This window comes from Lissotriton helveticus, chromosome 2_1 (assembly GCF_964261635.1).
Source record: "Lissotriton helveticus chromosome 2_1, aLisHel1.1, whole genome shotgun sequence".
Taxonomy (NCBI): domain Eukaryota; kingdom Metazoa; phylum Chordata; class Amphibia; order Caudata; family Salamandridae; genus Lissotriton; species Lissotriton helveticus.
In genome coordinates this window covers 1,877,586,861-1,877,607,184 of record NC_136059.1, presented here as the reverse complement: position 1 = coordinate 1,877,607,184, position 20,324 = coordinate 1,877,586,861, and the positions used below count along the sequence as shown (strand labels likewise).

The window sequence follows — 20,324 nt, the reverse complement described above, 5'->3', positions numbered from 1 at the left end:
AATACAAATCAAAGGGACGGCAAGACATTCTCAACAGGTCGACTATAATAAAGTTAGCGGTTGGTATCCCGGGGCTCACAGGACTGGTATCAAAGGACATCGAAGCTATCGAATTCCTTCCACCAAGAGGTGCCCAACCTTCGGAAGCTACTTTGGTGTCTTTTAAATCAGCCAGCTGGGTCGGAGCATTTCTGGATCATAAGGACATCCTGCGGGACTGGGGCATCCGAGTGTATCCATACTCCATCCCAGGCTATCCTCCCGCCTTATTAAACCAGCCAATTACCTCTCGGAAAACAGGACCCATCAAATTGGAGGGTCACCCAAGACCCTACTCAATTTTAAAAAATGCATCGGGCCCAGACGATCAATACAAAAGCCCTCCAAGACTGGTCACCTACGCCGATACAACTCAAGATTGGGAGTGGCTTCCAGCCATTTTGTCAACTAAAAGTTCAGTATGACCGTCTGAAGTAGAGAGCAGGGGCCCCAAGCCAAAAACCCCGGCAAAGCCAACACCATCAGTAACCCCACCAGCAACTGTGCCTAACTCACAAGCAGACTCCACTTTCTCAATATGTTCTTGGAACATAAGTGGCCTTCTCCAGAAAACTGCGAATTTGGAAACACTTTCCTTTCTATGTGAGCATGCCGTAATAGCTATACAGGAATCCTGGGCACAACAAGGATGCCCCATTCTTGGTTACACAGAAGTATGGAAACCAGCACTCAGAGCTAGCCGCTATGGCCACCCCAAAGGGGGCCTGTCAATATACATATCCAACAACCTAAAAGGCCCCCACTCACGATTACCTATAGATGAAGAATGGCTCCTCGGGGTCAAAATCAACTCTTGGCTGAATCAGCGCTCACTTTTCCTTTTAAACGCGTACATTAACCCAAGTACACAAACAAAAAGAGATCACCTGGCTCGTTTATCGGAAATTATGAGCGACATAGCTGCGGAACACCCCAACACTGACTGTATCGTCACAGGTGATTTTAATACCAACTTATTCCAATGTATCCCAGTAGACAATGAAGGGCCTTTCTTACCTTTGATCAACGAGCTTGTTACACAATCAACACCGCCCAATCAAGCCCATTGCGTACTGGGAGAACTCTGCGTGACACGATTCTATAGCGCTGGCTACCTGGTAATCAACGGAAGATCGGAGGGAGACATCCCCCCTAATTGGTCTTGGACAAATGGTAGCAAGCGCTCTTATTTGGACTACACTATCTGCAATACATCCTTGCTCCATTTTTTGGCAAGCTTTCACATTTATCCACGAACTGAAAGTGATCATAGACCTCAGGTCATATCATTTAATATAAAACCAGCAACTCACAAACCTGCCTCCTCTACTTGCCGTGGTATATACACAGAGAACCTAAAGCGCCTCAGGTGGAGTGAAGACCTTAGCCAGAACATCTTGCGAGAAAGCATGAACGCAATAAGAGGCGGAATCAAACAAGAAGCCTCGCCGACAGCGACATGGTCAATGCTCTGCTCACACCTGATTAACCTCTTTCCAGCCAAACAGCAGTTCCAGAGGCCATCCCAGCATTGCAAGTTCACTTTGTCAACTCAGACAAAGTCACTTAAGAAAGCGAGAAACAACGCTTTGCGGTCACTCGCAAAATCTCCAGGGAACAGTGGTTGTCTAATACATTATCAAGCTGTACAGAAGTCTTTCAGGCTGGCGATGACCAAAGACAAACACCTGCATGAAACCCAATTCTGGTGTAAATTGGTGTGGGAGAGTAAGAGTAAAAACTCAAGAAAATTCTGGGCCTTAATTAACAATGTTAACCAGAGCACATTGAGCTTCGGAACAGCAAATATACAAGAATCGGACTGGGCAACATTTCTAACTGACCACTTTGGATCCTCTGAACATTCAGGACCAACAGGTCCCCTTTCTCCAAGAGAGATCAATGGAGTACACTGCCAATGAGGTCCTGGAGGTGACACAAGAAAAGGTGGCTATAGCAGTGACAAAAGCTAGATCAGATGGAGCACCTGGCCCAAATGGCCTGCCACAGAGCCTGTTCAAATCTGACCCACCCTTTTGGTCAGGAATTTTAACAAACCTTTTTAACTACGCCCTGAACACTGCAACTATCCCTGACTCGTGGCGGGGCGCTATAATCCACCCAATTTACAAATCAGGATCCCGCTCTTCGCCGAATAATTACAGACTTATCGCCCTATTGGACATTGAGGCCAAGCATTACGCAGGCCTCCTCTTGCAGGACCTGAGGTTATGGGCAACAGAATGTAACTTGATCCCGCTGAACCAGACAGTGTTTGTGGCCAACTCAGGGACCATGACTAATTTATTAGCTGTATCAACCATAGTCGACAAGGCACTCTTAACATCTAGGCAAGTGTTTTGTTGCTTTGTCGACTTCAAAGCAGCATTCGACAGGGTCCCCAGGGCAGATCTATGGGAAAAATTAAGAAAATGGGGGATCCCAGACAAACTTCTGGAAGCTATCATTCAACTTCACTCCCGCACTTGGGTTCGGGTGAAATTGGGGTCCGGCACACACCTCTCGCGGAAAATTATGACAAACAGAGGCGTGAAGCAGGGATGTGTGCTGGCCCCTCTTCTTTTTAATCTTTTTATATCAGATCTGTCAAGTTTCCTGGACGACACAAACAGTCACCCCCCAAAGGTGGGAGGCATGGCCATAAACAACCTATTGTACGCCGATGACCTGGTTCTCTTTAGCCTTACCAGGGTCGGGCTGCAAAGGCTACTCGATAAACTGTTCAGCTACACAATTTCTAATCATTTAGAGGTCAACCTTAAGAAAACACAAGTTGTCCCTTTTGGCAAAAAACGATACGCCGGGGGTGGGTGGCTACTTGACAAGTCAAACATCGCTATCGGTCAGTCATATAAATACCTAGGTGTCCACTTAGACTCCAGAGGTAACCATTTAAAACAACGCAATGAGATCGCAGCTAAAGCCACCTTCCTGGCAGTGTCACTAAGTAAGCTCTCCAAAAACCTATCAGGTCCAACACTGGCACCTCTCCTGGAAGTCATGAGAGCTAAAATTGGCCCCACTCTTTCTTACGGCATTGAGATACTCAGGGGAAAACTGAACACTGCCTTAAATCGGCACACAACTAGAATTTATAAAAGAGTTCTCCGTCTGCCAAAGACTGCATCCCCAGCGCAGATCAGACTGGAGATGGGGCTTTTGAACTATGAGGCTTTAAACATGGGCACTTACCTAAAGCTTTGCCATAAACTAAGACAGGCGGACCCATGTACACTAGAAGCCTTAGTCTGGCTAGAAATCACTCAGATCAACCCATGTGGAACGTATGGTCGCCTCCTTAAGGACGCCATTGATCAAATGTCAGTGAGTGATCTTTGGGTCCTGAACCCCAGTCAGTCAGCTTTTAAAATTGCTATTAAAAAATGTGTCAGAATGAGATCACTAAATATGGACAAAGCATTTTTTGCAAAACGTAGCCACTCCTGGGCACTTATAAACTCATACAGACGGCTAGCCCCCGCAACGTATTTGTCGTGTACATACTCTCTGTATCTTAAACGTAGTCTTGTAGCTATCAGAATGGGTGACTGGCGTTTCTTGCAAGACCAGCCCTCCTGGCAACGTTCGGTGGAAGATACAACCTGCAGAGGTTGTGGCAAAACGGGGGAAACTTTGCTGCATGTGGTCTGCCTCTGCCCTTTTTACAATTCTCAACGTAGGTGCAAACTAAAAGCTGAATGGAACAGGTTGGGTGCCCGGACCTGTAGGCAAGCCATTATTATGGCCTTGAACCCAGAAAACACAGTTTTAAATATAGGGCTAGCCATTTTTATACAGCAAGCATACCGTAATTTTAACCAATTGAGTCCACACTGAGTCTTGCCGAGATCTTTTTAACTACTAATATACCATACAATACCTATTAACTTCTAAGGAAGTAAAAATGAAACGATCATAAAATGTATTGTAAGAGTATTGGTCTGTTTTTATATATAAGATACTACTGGTTGTGTTCAGCTTATAATGTTATTTAATAAGAAGGATCAAGCTGTGGGTAATTTCCACTTTTTATACAACCGTCAAATAATTAACCGCGTCTTTTTACTCTTTTTCAATACTTGTATTATAATGTGAATTTTGTATTCTTCTTTTAAAGATATCCGTGTTATATCTAAATAAAGACATTTGAAACCCACATACAGAGACAGCCCCCCTCCGTACAACTAACCCCACTCACCGCATCGGCGCCACTCCAGACTCTGCAGCCTACGCGGGGCTCTCCCTCGGGCATGGGAGCCCCGCGTCACCACTGCTCCTCTCTGGGCCAGCCACTCCGTGAGCGCGGGCTTCAGTAGACGAAAGTCCCGCCCCACAACAGGTTTCGGTTTCGCTCACAGCTTTCTTCAATGCTTGTTTATTACTTGTCTTTGAGCCCTCTGCCCAGGTCAGCTGTTTCCAGTGCGGGGACAAGGAGTGCAAGTTCGTGTTTTCCCTGAATAAGGGATTTAACAGATTTCTAGCTACAGACGTCTCGCGAGGGCTTCCGCGCTGATAAAGGAACGCCTTCCTGTCAGGATGAAATATGGATTCCGATCCCGGCCTGCTCTACTTGGCGCGCCTCCTCCCTCTGTTCAGACGGTGCACGCAGCCGAATACCGGGGACCCCAGGCCTCGCCTTCGAATCACTCGTTCAGAAAGAGCGCCCATCTACCCCCTCCTCACCGGCACTCCTCACGGGTCGGCCCAAGGACAGGCGTGAGTGTGGGAGAATATTACTGCAAGCGTGTCCCGGGTAAAAGATTTGGGGGGATTTCTTGGGGTTGTAAATTTTTTACACATGACAACCAGACTTACACAGATAGCTTTACAAATGGGGCCCTATGTGTGCAACATCCGTCCTACATAGTAGGAGAAGGGGTTACATTCAAACTAGGAAGAGACAGCAGACCCTTTCTGTTAAAAAGCCATAGAGCAATATTCTGATTATAATGTCATCCCATGTTTTTATGTAACTCTGACTCGGTGGCGGGACGCAAAATGAGCCCCCCCTTTGCAAAATGTGATGTGGGGCACCCCATATCTTTCAGATATTTCTTTGCCTTGGGCTGGGGGGGAGGACAGGTCCTTGAAAGATTATGAGGACCTTGAGGATTGGGGCCCCCTTGCCCTGCAGGGGTCTGTGTTAAACTCCTTGTCTGACTTAAAGGCACAAACGGCCTTCCGTCCCAGCCTACTCCCCACCCCTGGCCTCCTACTCGCCTTTTCCTTCTGAAATATGGTCCTTGCCCTTTCCTGCTCTCTTCTGTGCACCAACATAAGTGCACCCTCATGCGAAGCTTAAATCATTCTCCTCCCAAAGGGTTTCCACTCTTACCTCATGGGTCATCCATCTTTTCCTTCTGCTCTCCTTTCCACTCCTGTCATTCCAGTTCACTTAGCATTCCATCCCATTCCACCCGTCTCTCAAACTCTTTCTAAAGCTGTAAAGTCACTACTCGGCATGCTGCATCCAGTGAACCCGTCACTCCACTCTCTCCTCTCCTCCAGTGTTTAACCCACTCCCCACTAAACAGCATCTCCTTGAAAACATGGTAAATGAACAAGAACATCCATGACATATTAGAATACAGACCTGACTTGCTTCTCATTACAAAAGCACAGCTACTGTAAACATAGCTCAGCGATGATGCAGCACCATACCCACTCAAAGGTGCAACAGTTGTAAACCTCTGATCAGAAATCGTACAATAAGGTCGGAGGAGGATTAGCCATGGACTTAAAAAAATATCTACAGGTGGCTCAAGTCCGAAAAAAAGAAGTGGCGCCCTCATCTCATCTCATCAAAAAGTGTTTGCGGATGCTTCCTGGGAAAACAAGCATTTGCAATGCAATAGGTCTTGTTTTTTTAGGTCGAGCAGAGTCTACTCGAGACCTATTGTTGCCCGCATTTCGGAATGTAGACACGAGAGGGGCACGAGCGCAGATTTCACCTCGTGGGCGCGCACGGCGCCGTGCCCCTCTCGTGCCTCATATTCCCATGTGCAAACACACTCACACAGCCACACTCACGCATGCGCACATACACAGCCACACGCATACACAGGCACAGACACACTGCATACACACACGCACCCCCCCTTAAACAGACCCATGCGCACACAGACAGACACACGCACAGACACACTCGAACACACACAGACACACCCGCGTACACCCCCCTCCCCTCCCCCTCCACTTACCGGGGTCTTTCTGCGTGTCCCTCGGCAGCCAGCATTCAGCGTGCAGGGTTCCAGGACGTTCTCCCGGCAGTTCCTTCATGTTTGTTTGCAGGCCCCGCCCACGTCCCAACGAAGGCTGCCTGACTTCCGCTAGTTTCTTTTGGAAAGAGCACATTCAAACACATGATATGAGCACTACGGTCTTTTTTTCTTGTAAAGAAAAACTGAATTAATGCGTTGGCCATCTCCGATTGGGTTTATAGTCCCCGAACGAGGCGATGCTAGTCCTTCGTCCCCGGCGGTGACGTAACCCTCGCTACTTCCCCTGGTGGCGCTGTTCTCTTTCTCTCTGCTACTGCAGGATTCACGCTCTCCGGGTAAGATCATGGTCGGCCCTTCGTTCTCCCTCGTGGCTTTGCACGTGGTGGTGGGTTAAGAGAGGTGGGACGTGTTTTAATCGGGGGGGGGGGGGGAGTAGCCGCAGGCTGCTGTCGCTTCTGAATGGGGGTGTGTTCTGTGAGAAGCTTGGGCTGGTTAAGTCAAGAAGGTCAGGAAAAGAGAAGTGGCATCACACAGCCGACTGTCATTAGGTGTTGGTCATACAGCGCAAATTCCTTATTCAAAAACCTAGAGCCCGTCATTTGTATGTTTTCTTTGTTCCTAGTGAAAGAAATCGAATGCGTTTCCCTGATTGCAAAATGCTCACGGCCGTTTTAAATTATTATAGTTGTTTGGTTTTGTCCCGTAAGGCTTGGTGGGCATCTGGAGAAACTTGCACATTGTAGTCAGGATATGGTTGACTCGGGCTTAAGAGCCGGTGCACGAGCCAAGCCTTGAAAATTTGGCATGTCAGCCTACAGCTAAGACATAGCTGCCAAGTAATCAGATTGCTGATCTGTGACATTAAGATATTTTCCGTGTGGTTAATGCGTGACATTCAAATGTTTTTCTGAATGACACCAAGTAATACTTTAGGGCAGTCGTCATGCGAGTAAAACAAAAAAAATTCTGAAAAATATTGGTTGCCACCTTTGGTCAGTCATTATTAATATTATTATTTTTTTTTTACAACAACGGTGCATTCAGGGATTTGTCGTTTTGTTTTTAAAGCTTGCAGGAGGGTTAACAAATCAGAACGAGCTGAAAGTGACACATATAGCAGCAGCCCGGCTACATATTTCTCTACTTTATGGCTAGACAGGGTGAGGGGAACTACAGCTTTTTGTCTGCTGGTGTAAGATGTCAATCTGGTGTCACCTGCTGCGCGCTTAGGTCAATCGATAAACCCCTGTTGCCTTTATGGGCAAGTTTACAAAGGCCAAAAAACAACAGTCCCATGTTTTTAACCACGCTCTCCGCTAAGTTACTACTGCTGCTTACAGTGCTGGCATTTATAAATGAGTTATTGTTATTCAGTGAAGTGCAAATCTCTTAACATTACTATCAAACTTGGGGTTGTAAAATGAAAAGTAAAAATAATATGCTAAAAACAAACTGAGCAGATTGGAAAAGAAAAATACCCATTAAAGCAATATGTGTGTGTTTTGCAAGTGACAAAAAAAAAATCAACCAAGGAACACACAGCTGTTTCAGGACTTAAATGTAGCAGTGGAGGGCAGAGAGACACTAAACAGCGAGATGCTGCTAGCATTGAATCTCTCCTCCAGCACAGACACCGGCATCGCGCCTGTAAAGCACCTAGAGGAAACGTGGAGGGAGAGGGGCACTAATACATTTGCGGGACATTGCATTTCAGTCCAGTGATGTGGGAATATGCACTGAAATGAGTCAGTCTAACCTTCGATGTTTGGCACTTAGCAGGGCTGCAAAGAACATGTTAGGAAAAAATAAGGGGCCAGATGTAGGTAATTCAGGGTCGGTAAATACCGAATCGTTAACATTCGGTATTTACCGATTCAGTAAATACCGAATCGGTATTGCCCATTGATTCCTATGGGCCTTGCAGCCCATAGGAATCAATGGGCAATACCGATTCTGTAATTACAGAATCGGTAAATACCGATTTTTGCAAGGGTGCAGGGGGTGTCACTTTGACACCCTCTGGCACCCCAAAAATAGGCATGTGCGCCATGTGGCACACAGACATGCCCTAAGGGCATGTCTGTGTGTCACATGGCACAGGTGTGCATGCACACATGTGCATGCACACCTGGATTCGGTATTTTACCACCCAATTGGATTGGGTGGTAAAATACCGAATCTGAAAGGCCTGCGGCACTCAAAGATGTGCTACCTACATATGCTTTTACAGACTCGGTAATTTGACCGAATCTGTAAATACAGAATCGGTAAAATACCGATTCTGTAAAGCATGCTCCTACATCTCAAAATCCAATTACCGGTCGGTAAAGGCCGAATTCGGCCGTTACCGACCGGTAATTGGCCACCTACATCTGGCCCAAGGTGCCTTCTAAATGCAATGAAATCACTTGCTTACACACGCAGAAGCGTCTCAACTTAGTAAATCAGAATACATGCTATCTATTGAAAGGGAAAGTTTTAATTTTGCTACGATTGACCTCATTCATAAAATTATCTGTGCTCTTTCTTTGATATATCCTAAATTCATGAAACTGCATAATTTCCTGTTAAAAAATCCTACTTAATTATGCTGGTTAAACTCTGGAATAATAGCTTCCTCTTCGCAAACAATTTAGAGCAAGAAAATATGATACATTAATGTACCTTTTGCTTATCAGAAAGGTGACGTAAGATCACGTTGTGTAAGGGCTTATTCATCTACGTGTATCCCGTTAGGTTTTCGTATGCAGAATGACCTGCAAACTACACATTTTGGCCAATATCTCACAGTTTCCTCACATTTCAGTGCAGGGAAAGTTCTGAAAACCGCCAGGAACCATATAAGTACTACCACCCAGCCTTCCCAGGTTTTTTACACAGTGTATTGGGTTGGAGCAGCTCAGGAGGTTGGAAGCCAAAAGGTGATTCATTCTGCTCTTATTGACATTGTTGTGTGCCTGGTTCACAGGAAGCTGTCTTGCAGATAGAAGTAGCTTTAACACAACGTGAACATGATTTGGTTCCCAGTTTTATTTAAGAAGCAGAGGTAAATCTGACATTGTGCATGCTATTGCTCAGTTATCTGAATCAGTGGCACATGTTGAAATGATTGAGCTGGAACAAGGGACTCAGGTTATTGGGGTTTATATTTCTCTATCTATCTATCTATTGCCCTCTCTCTATCTATCGCCCTCACTCTATCGCCCTCACTCTATCTATCTATCGCCCTCACTCTATCTGTCTATTGCCCTCACTCTATCTGTCTATCGCCCTCACTCTATCTGTCTATCGCACTCCCTCTATCTATCGCCCTAACTCTATCGCCCTCACTCTATCTATCTCCCTCACTCTCTATCGCCCTCACTCCATCTATCTATCTATCTATCTATCGATCTATCTATCTATCACCCTCACTCTATCGCCCTCACTCTATCTCTATCTATCTATCTATCGCCCTCACTCAATCTATCTATCGCCCTCACTCCATCGCCCTCACTCACTCTATCTATCTATCGCCCTCACTCAATCTATCTATCGCCCTCACTCCATCTATCTATCGCACCACCACAACATCACTCGTCGCCACCAAAACATCACTCGGCGTCACCACTGCATCAATCTGTGCAACCATTCAACAACAACTGGTTCAAATATGTTCTTTCAATGTTTCAAAGTTTATTACAAATGTCACAAAAAGATGTTAATATTTCACTTCTGTTCTTGGATTTTCGTCACAATAAAATACACTAAACATAATCTTCACAAAAGTTATTTACAAAAGTTTAAGCTATTGCCATTATACATTACAATAACTTTTATTTAAGTCTTAATTATTAAAAAAATGTAAAAGCCATTGTTATTTGTGATATCAATACATCTAAGTCACGTAAATACAACACATATTGCATTACAAATGCTATAGGTGTCACATTTGCCAAAGTTCAAACTATTGGCATTGTAAGTGACAAAGCTATTAATTTCGCTATTTTCAAAACCAACACATAAACAAAAAATGTGTCATTTACAATACCAATAGCTCAAACTTTCCTAATGCGAGACCTAGTGCATTGCAAATGCTTGTTTCTTATGACATCGTGTTTGCACTTTTCTTAAAGCACACATTATTTCATAGGCATTTTTCCACAAAGTAACTTAAACAGCAGCTGATTTCAGAGCAGCGAAATAATTTACCATAGCCTGGTCAATGAAAACAGATTTTAAAAAAAGAATCCAACTCAAGAGTCTTTTCAATTTAACGTCTAATGTATTGATTTTTAGTCTATCAATAGTCACACCCATAGTATAAATTGAACAGCACTGTCCTGGAGGACTTTTTTATACACTATAGACGTGCTGCACACATACAACCACACATACAATCACACACACAACCACACACACAGAACCACACCGTCAGTGCACGCTTTTACCTGGCACAAACACCACCAGTCGTCACTACACGCTTTCACCGGGCACAAACAGCACCAGCCGGCAGTGCACGCTTCCACCAGGCACACACCACCAGACGTCAGTGCACGCTTTCATCAGACACACACACACCACCAGCCGTCAGTGCACGCTTTCACCAGGCACACACCACCAGCCGTCAGTGCATGCTTTCACCAGACGCATACACCAGAAGCCGTCAGTGTACGCTTCCACCAGGCACACACACCACCAGCCGGCAGTGCACACTTCCACCAGGCACACACACCACCAACCATCATTGCACAATTTCTGCAGGCACACACACCACCAGCCATCAGTGCACAAATCAATAGTTAACGCATCCACAATTAAGTATTGTAGCAATCGTAGTATGGCACACTTTACTTTCAAACATATTCATCTAAAGCGCAGCATGTCACCATTGCTACAAAAATAAATACACATTTTTTTGGCCTACAATTTATAGATTTTTGTTGCAATTGGTGTTGCACTAATTAGCAATGCCAATTGCTCAAACTTAATTAATGCGAGACCTATTGCATTGCAAATGCTTGTTTCTCTTATATCACTCTTTCTCATTTCCATTAGATAATGTACAGCCCTTTGCTCCCTCATACTGAATATAGCTAAGATAGAGTTCTTATGCTTTCCTTCCTTGCTTGCCCTGATCCGGTCTATAGTCCTAACAATCTATTTTCCGCAAAGGTTTTAAGAATCATCTTTTAAAAGGAATGGTAGTTGAGAATGCATGGTGCTATATTATAAATTGGCATCCAGTAGAAAGGTTAAAGAAATAACAATGTAAAAGCCGATGCTTGCACTTTATTACGGCAATGCTCATAGCTTCACGTAGAAGGATAATATGGATTTCCAAACTGAAATGAGAGATCCTTTGCCTTGTGAGAAAAGCAGTAGGACCACATTGGACAAATACCGGTTATTAAATTTAACATTAGTTTATTTAGTTCTCACAGTTTGTGTTTGAAAAAGCAACCCTTGCGCATGGATGGTACAAGATGACTATGAAATTAATGTTAGTCATAATTTGATTACAGTCATGGGCACCCTTTAAATGTCTTTATGAAATTGTTTCATTGCAGAATGGAGGACTAGGCTCAACATGGACTTACAATCTGGATTTAATGCTTGCTCCGCAAGAAACCCTCGGCATCCTTTTCAACCTCACTATGAAAATTGAATCTTCTCAGCACCACAGCAAGACATCAGGTCTTACATTTCTGTAAGATTAATCTATGTATCCGCTTCTATGCAGGTGAAGCGATGAACAATTCACCAGTGCTCAATACTCACTAGAGAACACTAGTTTTCAGCATACAAATACTCCCCAAACTGGACTATTTTAACAAGTCTACAAGCGGACCCTCCAGACTATTCATTCTCTCCTCTGAAAAAATAAAAGTCGTACATTTAACCATTAAAGCCTTATATAGTATCCGTACTCACACCACATCTTCGACAATTATATATTTCTAACACTTGCTTTCCCACGTGACTCCCCAAAACAACCACTCTGATATCCTATCTTGCAAGAACCCTACCCGTAACGTAAATTCTGCTAATCTACACCACTTAATAATCACCCAAATCGCCATGAGCTGCTTGCAGAATCTAGTCCTTCTCTCTTCTAAGACCTTGTGCTGTAAGTCACATCTACTGCCAAGGCGAGTAAGATCCTCACTACTGAAGTTCAAGACAACCTTAAAGCATCACTTCCTGCTGCTCAACGAAATGAGTAATAATTATAGCACACGGCCACACAACCAAAGAAAATATGTTAAGTTGTAAATAAGCCAAATATGAGGAGGAAATACTGCCTCCTGCCCCACCACGTGTTGCATGCTTAGATTCTTTCTACTTTGATTTATTTCTCTATGATATTTTTCTTTCATGCAATAGCATCCCTAACTAACACAATACTCAACCATGCTAGTATATTTAAGTCTCACATTCTTTTTACTGTCCTATGTACTGTTTGACTGTCTTACTGAACAACATTCTGATCAAAGTTTATTGATGCAGCCTATGTAAATAAATCGATACATTAAAAAAACGATACCATGTAGAGCAGGCAGACTCTAGAAGGTGGTCCTTCTGCTGTATTCATCTTTCAAAATGGAGCAACAGTATGCTGTGATGGTTCCTAAACAATTACCTGAATATAGCGAAGAGTAAGATAACGTTGATAACTCCAAGGAGCGCCCCAAGCAGGGCAGGTGCAGTGTACATGTTCACCTGGAGGTCGATACCTGCCACAGTCACGCCTTTCTCCCCAATTAGTGTCAAGGCAGTCTGGAAAGCTGAAGGAAACAAGCGAGTAAAGCATTTCCACACTAAACTGCTTTTGTATCGATTCAAATGAAACACGCTTAAAAAAAGCAAAATCAGCTTGAATCTGCGCCAGTTGATGCCAAGAGTTATAGCAGGACTTCCCCAGGAGGGAGGGGTGCGTTGTGAGCCATCTAATTCCTCAATCCAGTTATTACAAATTCCCACCAGCCCTCCCGTTTGTCCCAATTTGATTATAATCTTTTCAGCTCCTTTGGGGGTCGACTCAGGACGTTTGTAAATAGAGGTGTTCTTTATAGATGCAGGAGGAGTCAGATTTATTTTCTTTTAGGTAGGCAGCCTGTCCTAGGGCATAGACATACTTCATGGTGTAAGGAATGAGAGGAGGAAGAAGATTCTTAATAATGAGATCACCAGTAAATAATTGAAGCATCACAAGAAGAAACTTAGAAAAGGAATTGTAGTTGAGAATGCATGGTGCTAGATTATAAAACAGGCATCCAGTAGGAAGGTTTATGTACTAAAATTGTAACATTAGAAGTTTGAACTTTATTATGGCAATGCTCATATATATCAAGTAAAAGGGTACCTGTGGTACCCCAAATTGGAATGAGAGATTCCTTGCATTGTGGAAACTGGGGACCAATTGTACACATTCTGGGTAGTAAATAGAACATTAGTTTATTTAGTTCTCACAGTTTCTGTTTAAAAAACATCCCTTGATCCTGGATAGTACTAGATTACTATTAAAAGTTATAATTTGATAACAATCTTTGTATTACTATGATTATAATTATTATAGTTTTATTATTAACAAGCATTTATAAACCGCAACGTTCCCCTAACAGGTATCATGGCGCTAGAAAACTGCCTGTAAACACATAAAATCTTCTCAGGTCTGCAACAGAAAAATAAGCCAAATCCAAGATTCTACTTGGGGGAATGTCTATAAAATTGTTCGATGTAGAATTGAGGGCTAGGCCCAACACTGTGTAGTAATCTGGATGTAATGCTTGCACACCTGTGATGGATGCTTGTCTTGCTCAGTAATGACTAGAAAATAAGCATGTTAAACTAGCCAAGGACATGCTATTCATGGCTTACGTTCATTATCATTTAACCTTCCATCGCATCAACAGAACAGTTCCAATGGACCAAATAAAAAAGTAAGGGGTTGCAATCACTATTAATAAATAAGAAAAATATGGATGGAGAGCAAAGAGCACTTTAGAGATTGCAATCATTCAAAGTTCAATACAAAAAGACAGACTGAAGCAATGTTGCAAATGGCCAAAAATGTTGTTTATTTCGCTTTGGTGGGTAAGATGGTCCAAAAAACTGGAAAACACATAGCCTCCTAAAATAGGCTCCATGTGAGTTCACATACTGCAATTTACAGAGAATATCTTGGTACGTGAAAAAAGCCATGAAGGGCCCTCAGAAGCAGCATCATGCATTCAGTTCTTATATGGCCAAACAAAGAAGAGATTAATTGCAGCAAGACAAACATGGTCCTTGGTAAAAAATATAAAGTAATATGGATGTGAAATTTTTAATTGCTATTAGAGGTAGTACCAGTATATACTTACGTCTGTCAACTTTTGAATCAAACCACGTATCGAAGCTACTACATATAATACTCTCCAGACAAGCTTTAAACTATTTTTAAGGGCATGACGAGATCCACGATCAAATATTGTACGGACATAATTAGTCTGCAAAAACCTAAGCTTATGATGCTAAAATGGTCTTTCCTTTGTTATCTTGTGCTGAGACACGCCCTTTCAAGTCATGAAACATTAGTCTACATTCCTAAAGTTGGATGCAAGGCAAAGAGAAAATATGAAGCTCAACGCTCAAACTCAACCCAAGAAAATCAATCCTTCACCTCCAAGTTGGCTAGAAGATTAGAGTTGAGTTTACATTGATCATACATCAAAGCAAAACATCGTTTTTTTATGTTTTGCCTTAGAAGGCGAGATAATGCTAGGCTATTTTTGTCTGCATAATAGGACATTATTTAACTCCACGGTGAAAGTTTCTTATATTTAGAATGTGAATAGAATAATGTCAGACATAATAGAACCAGAGGAAATGGCTCTTCTAAATCAGAGAAGTGTGACTAAAAGGTTATTTGATAACAGGAGTGCAGTCATAGCGCGGGTCCAGTTGTTGTTCGTAATTTAATTAAGGGCTGAAATATGATGCAAAGGGTGAAAGGGGACACACATACCAGGTCCTAGAATAAAGCCCAATGCTTGGCATGCACTGATGTTTGCCATAGCGCTTGTTCGTTCTCCAAGTGATGTTGCACCAGCAACATACGACCGAACTACAGCTACATTTCCTACAAAAGTAAAAGTTAAAAAAATAGGTTAAATAGTTTGAGTTTTCAACCATTTCATCTCACACGTGCTTGAGTCAATCAGAGACTTTCTTCAACCTTCAAGTAAAAAGATGACTATCACATTCATATTTGTTTCTCTGTAAAGTAATCCATTTACAGAACTCACAGATTATACACATGTAGAAGCATACAACTAAATAAAACAAAATACGTAGCATTTGTGAGGCATATAAAAGTATATAACTCCAAGGTGAACAAGATGTACTCGTGGACTATTGTGCAATTTGGTACACTATTGTGGATTACAATGCAATAAGAGTGGAAGCCATGAATATTAAAACAATATAATTCCCCTAACAAACAGCAGAAATATACTTACAAAATTGATATGCATGGAGATACACATTTCATGTATATATTGCTGTCACTATTACAGAACTTCAATTTGACTCTATATATATATTGGCTAAATAAACTATCCATGCCTTACATTGAAAGAATAATGCAAGTCACTGAGGAGTTCCTTTAAAACGTCACAAAAATCAGACTTGACTCTCAAAACCCTTATAACGCACAGTATGGAATACTTCATATCTTATAATTGATGGTCGTGACTTTAACTTTTTAATTATCTTCGGTATCTTGCTCCTTCTTAAGAAAAAGATACTGTGGTTGCAGATATGCATATAGAATATGAAATTTCCACTGACGAAATACACACACCAGCTTTTACGCTTCTGCTATAGAGAGCTTGTGAATTATTGAAAGTACTGTTAACTTCACATCAAATCCCTAATGGTCCATTGTTATTGAGTGGCTCACAGAATGAAATTTTTTAGGGCGAAATCTATGGAGCGGTCCCACTGATTCTCCAAATTATCTCTCCCTAAATCCACTTTTCATTTTTCATTCAGAAGAACATATGAATGGGCATGTTGCATTTATAAATAGCGTCCACGAGATCACAGAGAAATACGTGGGACTGATGAGATATCATCAAAAAGGAACTTCGGTAACCTGAACAATCTTTTTCCACAATCGAAGGTCAGTGCCGAAATACAAACTTGAAAGTTCAGATACAATACAGAATGAGAAGCAACACTTAATATCCCTGATAGAAACATGTTTCAATTATGCCTCTCAGGCAGGGTTTCCTCCTAGCTCTTGAATATTTGACCATCCACCTTTGTCAGGAAAAAAAATAGGTGTTGCTTTAGTGCACAAATCTTCTTTTCGGAGAGAAAGTCTAAAATATGATCAGTTTTCACGGTCTATCGAGTTAAAAACATCAGAAAGGTATGATCTTCAACATCATTTAGCCTGCTAAAAGATACAGAAAAATCCAGTTCCACTACAAAGAACATTTCTGTGGGGTAGTGCAACTCACACTGGGGTGACTCTAGTGGCTTTATGATACCACACATGCCCCTATTTCTACTAAATAAAGAATTTGAATAATACTGTGCAGCACCCCTGCTTGCAAAAAGGCTTGACCCAAGATATTCTAATCTCCAAAAAGCACATATTTGAGGATGAATCATGCACTCCAGTTCACTGGTCCGACCATCACCTTATTCCTTTTTTGCATTCTTTGTCCCAGAACATTAAGTCAAATAAAAAACACAATGTTACAGGATAGAAACTTTAATGATATTGACCAGTCTGTTCTGGAATCCAAGACCTCCTCAAAACTAAGGACAGTTTCAGGGGATCATGAAACAATCTTGTCTACAGAAAAACAGAATAGTACAAAAACTAAGCATACTCACATTAATGCTTTAAGGAGAGGTGCTCGCTTTCAAAACAGACTTCTCCAGGGTACAAAGTCGCTTTTCCCAGCAGAAAGCTTTAAAATAGTTTTCCAATCCCTGGTAGTTTCGAGGCTAGATTGTGGAAAATTCTTACTGTGCAGCATACCGAACAAAAACCAATGGGCGCTGTTAAAAGCCACCTTCAATAGGTCTGGAGGACTTGTTTCAATTGAGGCCAAAAGCTTATTTAAACTGGCCTGCACAGAGCTTTGCAAAGGACTGTTGTAAATTATTTGAGCTCACCCGCTTGGCAAAGGACAGAATGCCTACATTTGTAACAAGCATTGGAAATGCAATAGGACTCGCAATAGAAAAGTTTGAGTTTTTGGTGTGGTAAATTTAAATATTATTTACATTTTTTTTATGTTGTGCAAATTATAAAAGTTTTTTTTGTTATTATAAATGCCAATAGTTATAAAATTATCAAATGTGACATCTATAGCATTAGTAAAGGTACATGTTTAGTTTTCCCCTGTCTTACATGTATTGATCTGACAAATCACAATGTTTAAAAAATTAATAGCTTTGTTATTTACAATGCCAATAGTTTTATCTTTCGCAAATGTGACACCTATTGTAACACAATATGCGTTGTAGCACTGAGTGGTATTTGGAGTGTATGTTGCATTGAGTGCAGAGTCATTATGTGGCGTGTAATTATGTGGCACTCAGTGGGATTTGGAGTGTATGTTGCATTGAGTGCAGTGTAATTATGTGGCGTGCAATTATAGGGCACCGAGTGGTATTTGGAGTGTATGTTGCATTGAGTGCTGTGTAATTATGTGGGGTGCAATTATGTGGCACTAAGTGGTATTTGGAGTGTATGTTGCATTGAGTAGAGTGTAATTATGTTGCGTGTAATTATGTGGCACTGAGTGGTATTATGAGGAGTGTATGTTGTATTCAGTAGAGTTTAATTGTGTGGCTTGTAATTATGTGGCCCTGAGTGGTATTTTGTGGAGTGTGTTGCATTCAGTCAAGTGTAATTATGTGGTGTGTAATTATGTGGCACTGATTGGTATTTGGAGTGTATGTTGCATTGAGTGCAGTGTAATTATGTGGCGTGTAATAAATGTGGCACTGAGTGGTATTTGGAGCGTATGTTGCATTGAGTGCAGTGTAATAATGTGGTGTGTAACTATGTGGAACTGAGTGGTATTTGGAGTGTATGTTGCATTGAGTAGAGTGTAATTATGTTGCGTGTAATTATGTGGCACTGAGTGGTATTATGAGGAGTGTATGTTGTATTCAGTAGAGTTTAATTGTGTGGCGTGTAATTATGTGGCACTGAGTGGTATTGTTTGGAGTGTATGTTGCATTGTAATTATGTAGCATATAAGTATGTGGCACTGAGTGGTATTGTTTGGAGTGTATGTTGCATTGTAATTATGTAGCATATAAGTATGTGGCACTGAGTGGTATTGTGTGGAGTGTGTGTTGCATTCAGTAGAGTGTAATTATGTGGTGTGTAATTATGTGGCACTCAGTGGTATTTGGAGTGTATGTTGCGTTGAGCGCAGTGTAATTATGTACAATATAATTATGTGGCACTGAGTGGTATTGTGTGGAGTGTATGTTGTGTTCAGTAGAGTGTAATTGTGTGGTGTGGGTTCATTGACATTAAGTAAGGCAATGGCTGAAGAAGGCAGAAACACTGCCCCTCTCGATATATATTGTGGGGTGATTAGAATGTGAGTGACACTTCAAACAAGAGAGAGAGGGGGAGAGGGTAGAGAGGGGGAGAGGGAGAGAGAGGGGAGTGCAAGAGAGAGAGGGAAGGGAGAGATAGGGGAGTGCAAGAGAGAGAGGGAAGCGGGAGAGAGACCAGAGTTCAAGAGAGAGGGAAGGGGAGAGAGAGGGGGGTGCAAGAGAGAAAGGGAAGGGGGAGAGAGGGAGTGCAAGAGAGAGAGGGGAGAGAGGGGGGTGCAAGAGAGAGGGGAGTGCAAGGGGGAGAGGGAGAGAGAGGGGGTGCAAGAGAGAGGGGAGTGCAAGAGAGAGAGAGGGGAGTACAAGAGAGAGGGCGGAGAGGGGAGTGCAAGAAAGAGGGAAGAGGGAGAGAGAGGGGAGTGAAAGAGAGAGAGGGAAGGGGAGAGAGGGAAGGGGGAGAGAGAAGGGGGAGAGAGAGGGAAGGGGGAGAGAGAGGGAAGGGGGAGAGAGAGGGAAGGGGGAGAGAGAGGGAAGGGGGAGAGAGAGGGGAGTGCAAGAGAGAGAAGGAAGGGAGAGAGAGGGAAGTGCAAGCGAGAGAGGGAAGGGGAGAGAGAGGGGGTGCAAGAGAGAGAGGGAAGGGAGAGAGAGAGAGAGAGAGGGGAGTGCAAGAGAGAGAGAGGGAAGGGGGAGTGCAAGAGAGAGGGGGAAGGAGAGAGAGAGGGGAGTGCAAGAGAGAGGGAAGGGGGAGAGAGAGGGGAGTGCAAGAGAGAGGGGGAGGGAGAGATAGGGGAGTGCAAGAGAGAGAGGGAAGGGGGAGAGACAGCAGAGTTCAAGAGAGAGAGGGAAGGGGGAGAGAGGGGGTGCAAGAGAGAAAGGGAAGGGGGAGAGAGGGGGTGCAAGAGAGAGAGAGGGGGAGAGAGGGGGTGCAAGAGAGAGGGGAGTGCAAGGGGGAGCGGGAGAGAGAGGGGGTGCAAGAGAGAGGGGAGTGCCAGAGGGAGAGAGAGAGAGAGAGAGGGGAGTGCAAGAGAGAGGGGAGTACAAGAGAGAGGGGAGAGAGGGGGGTGCAAGAGAGAGGGGAGTGCAAGGGGGAGAGGGAGAGAGAGGGGGTGCAAGAGAGAGGGAGAGAGAGGGGAGTGCAAGAGGGAGAGAGAGAGAGAGGGGAGTACAAGAGAGAGGGCGGAGAGGGGAGTGCAAGAAAGAGGGAAGAGGGAGAGAGAGGGGAGTGAAAGAGAGAGAGGGAAGGGGAGAGAGGGAAGGGGGAGAGAGAAGGGGGAGAGAGAGGGAAGGGGGAGAGAGAGGGAAGGGGGAGAGAGAGGGAAGGGGGAGAGAGAGGGAAGGGGGAGAGAGAGGGAAGGGGGAGAGAGAGGGGAGTGCAAGAGAGAGAAGGAAGGGAGAGAGAGGGAAGTGCAAGCGAGAGAGGGAAGGGGAGAGAGAGGGGGTGCAAGAGAGAGAGAGGGAAGGGAGAGAGAGAGAGAGAGAGAG

The 20,324-nt window shown here is 43.3% G+C and overlaps 1 protein-coding gene across 1 annotated transcript in view; it reads right to left on the bottom strand.

Annotated features, from left to right (window-relative positions):
* MFSD8 (major facilitator superfamily domain containing 8) overlaps window positions 1–20,324 on the bottom strand; it is a 193,637-nt gene that overhangs the window by 88,224 nt on the left and 85,089 nt on the right. Inside the window, exons 5-6 of the mRNA XM_078676796.1 lie at window positions 15,271–15,384; window positions 12,904–13,048 (exon numbers count right to left, since the gene is read on the bottom strand). Of these exons, the coding sequence (XP_078532922.1) occupies window positions 12,904–13,048; window positions 15,271–15,384 (259 nt within the window). The remainder of the gene's footprint in view (window positions 1–12,903; window positions 13,049–15,270; window positions 15,385–20,324) is intronic.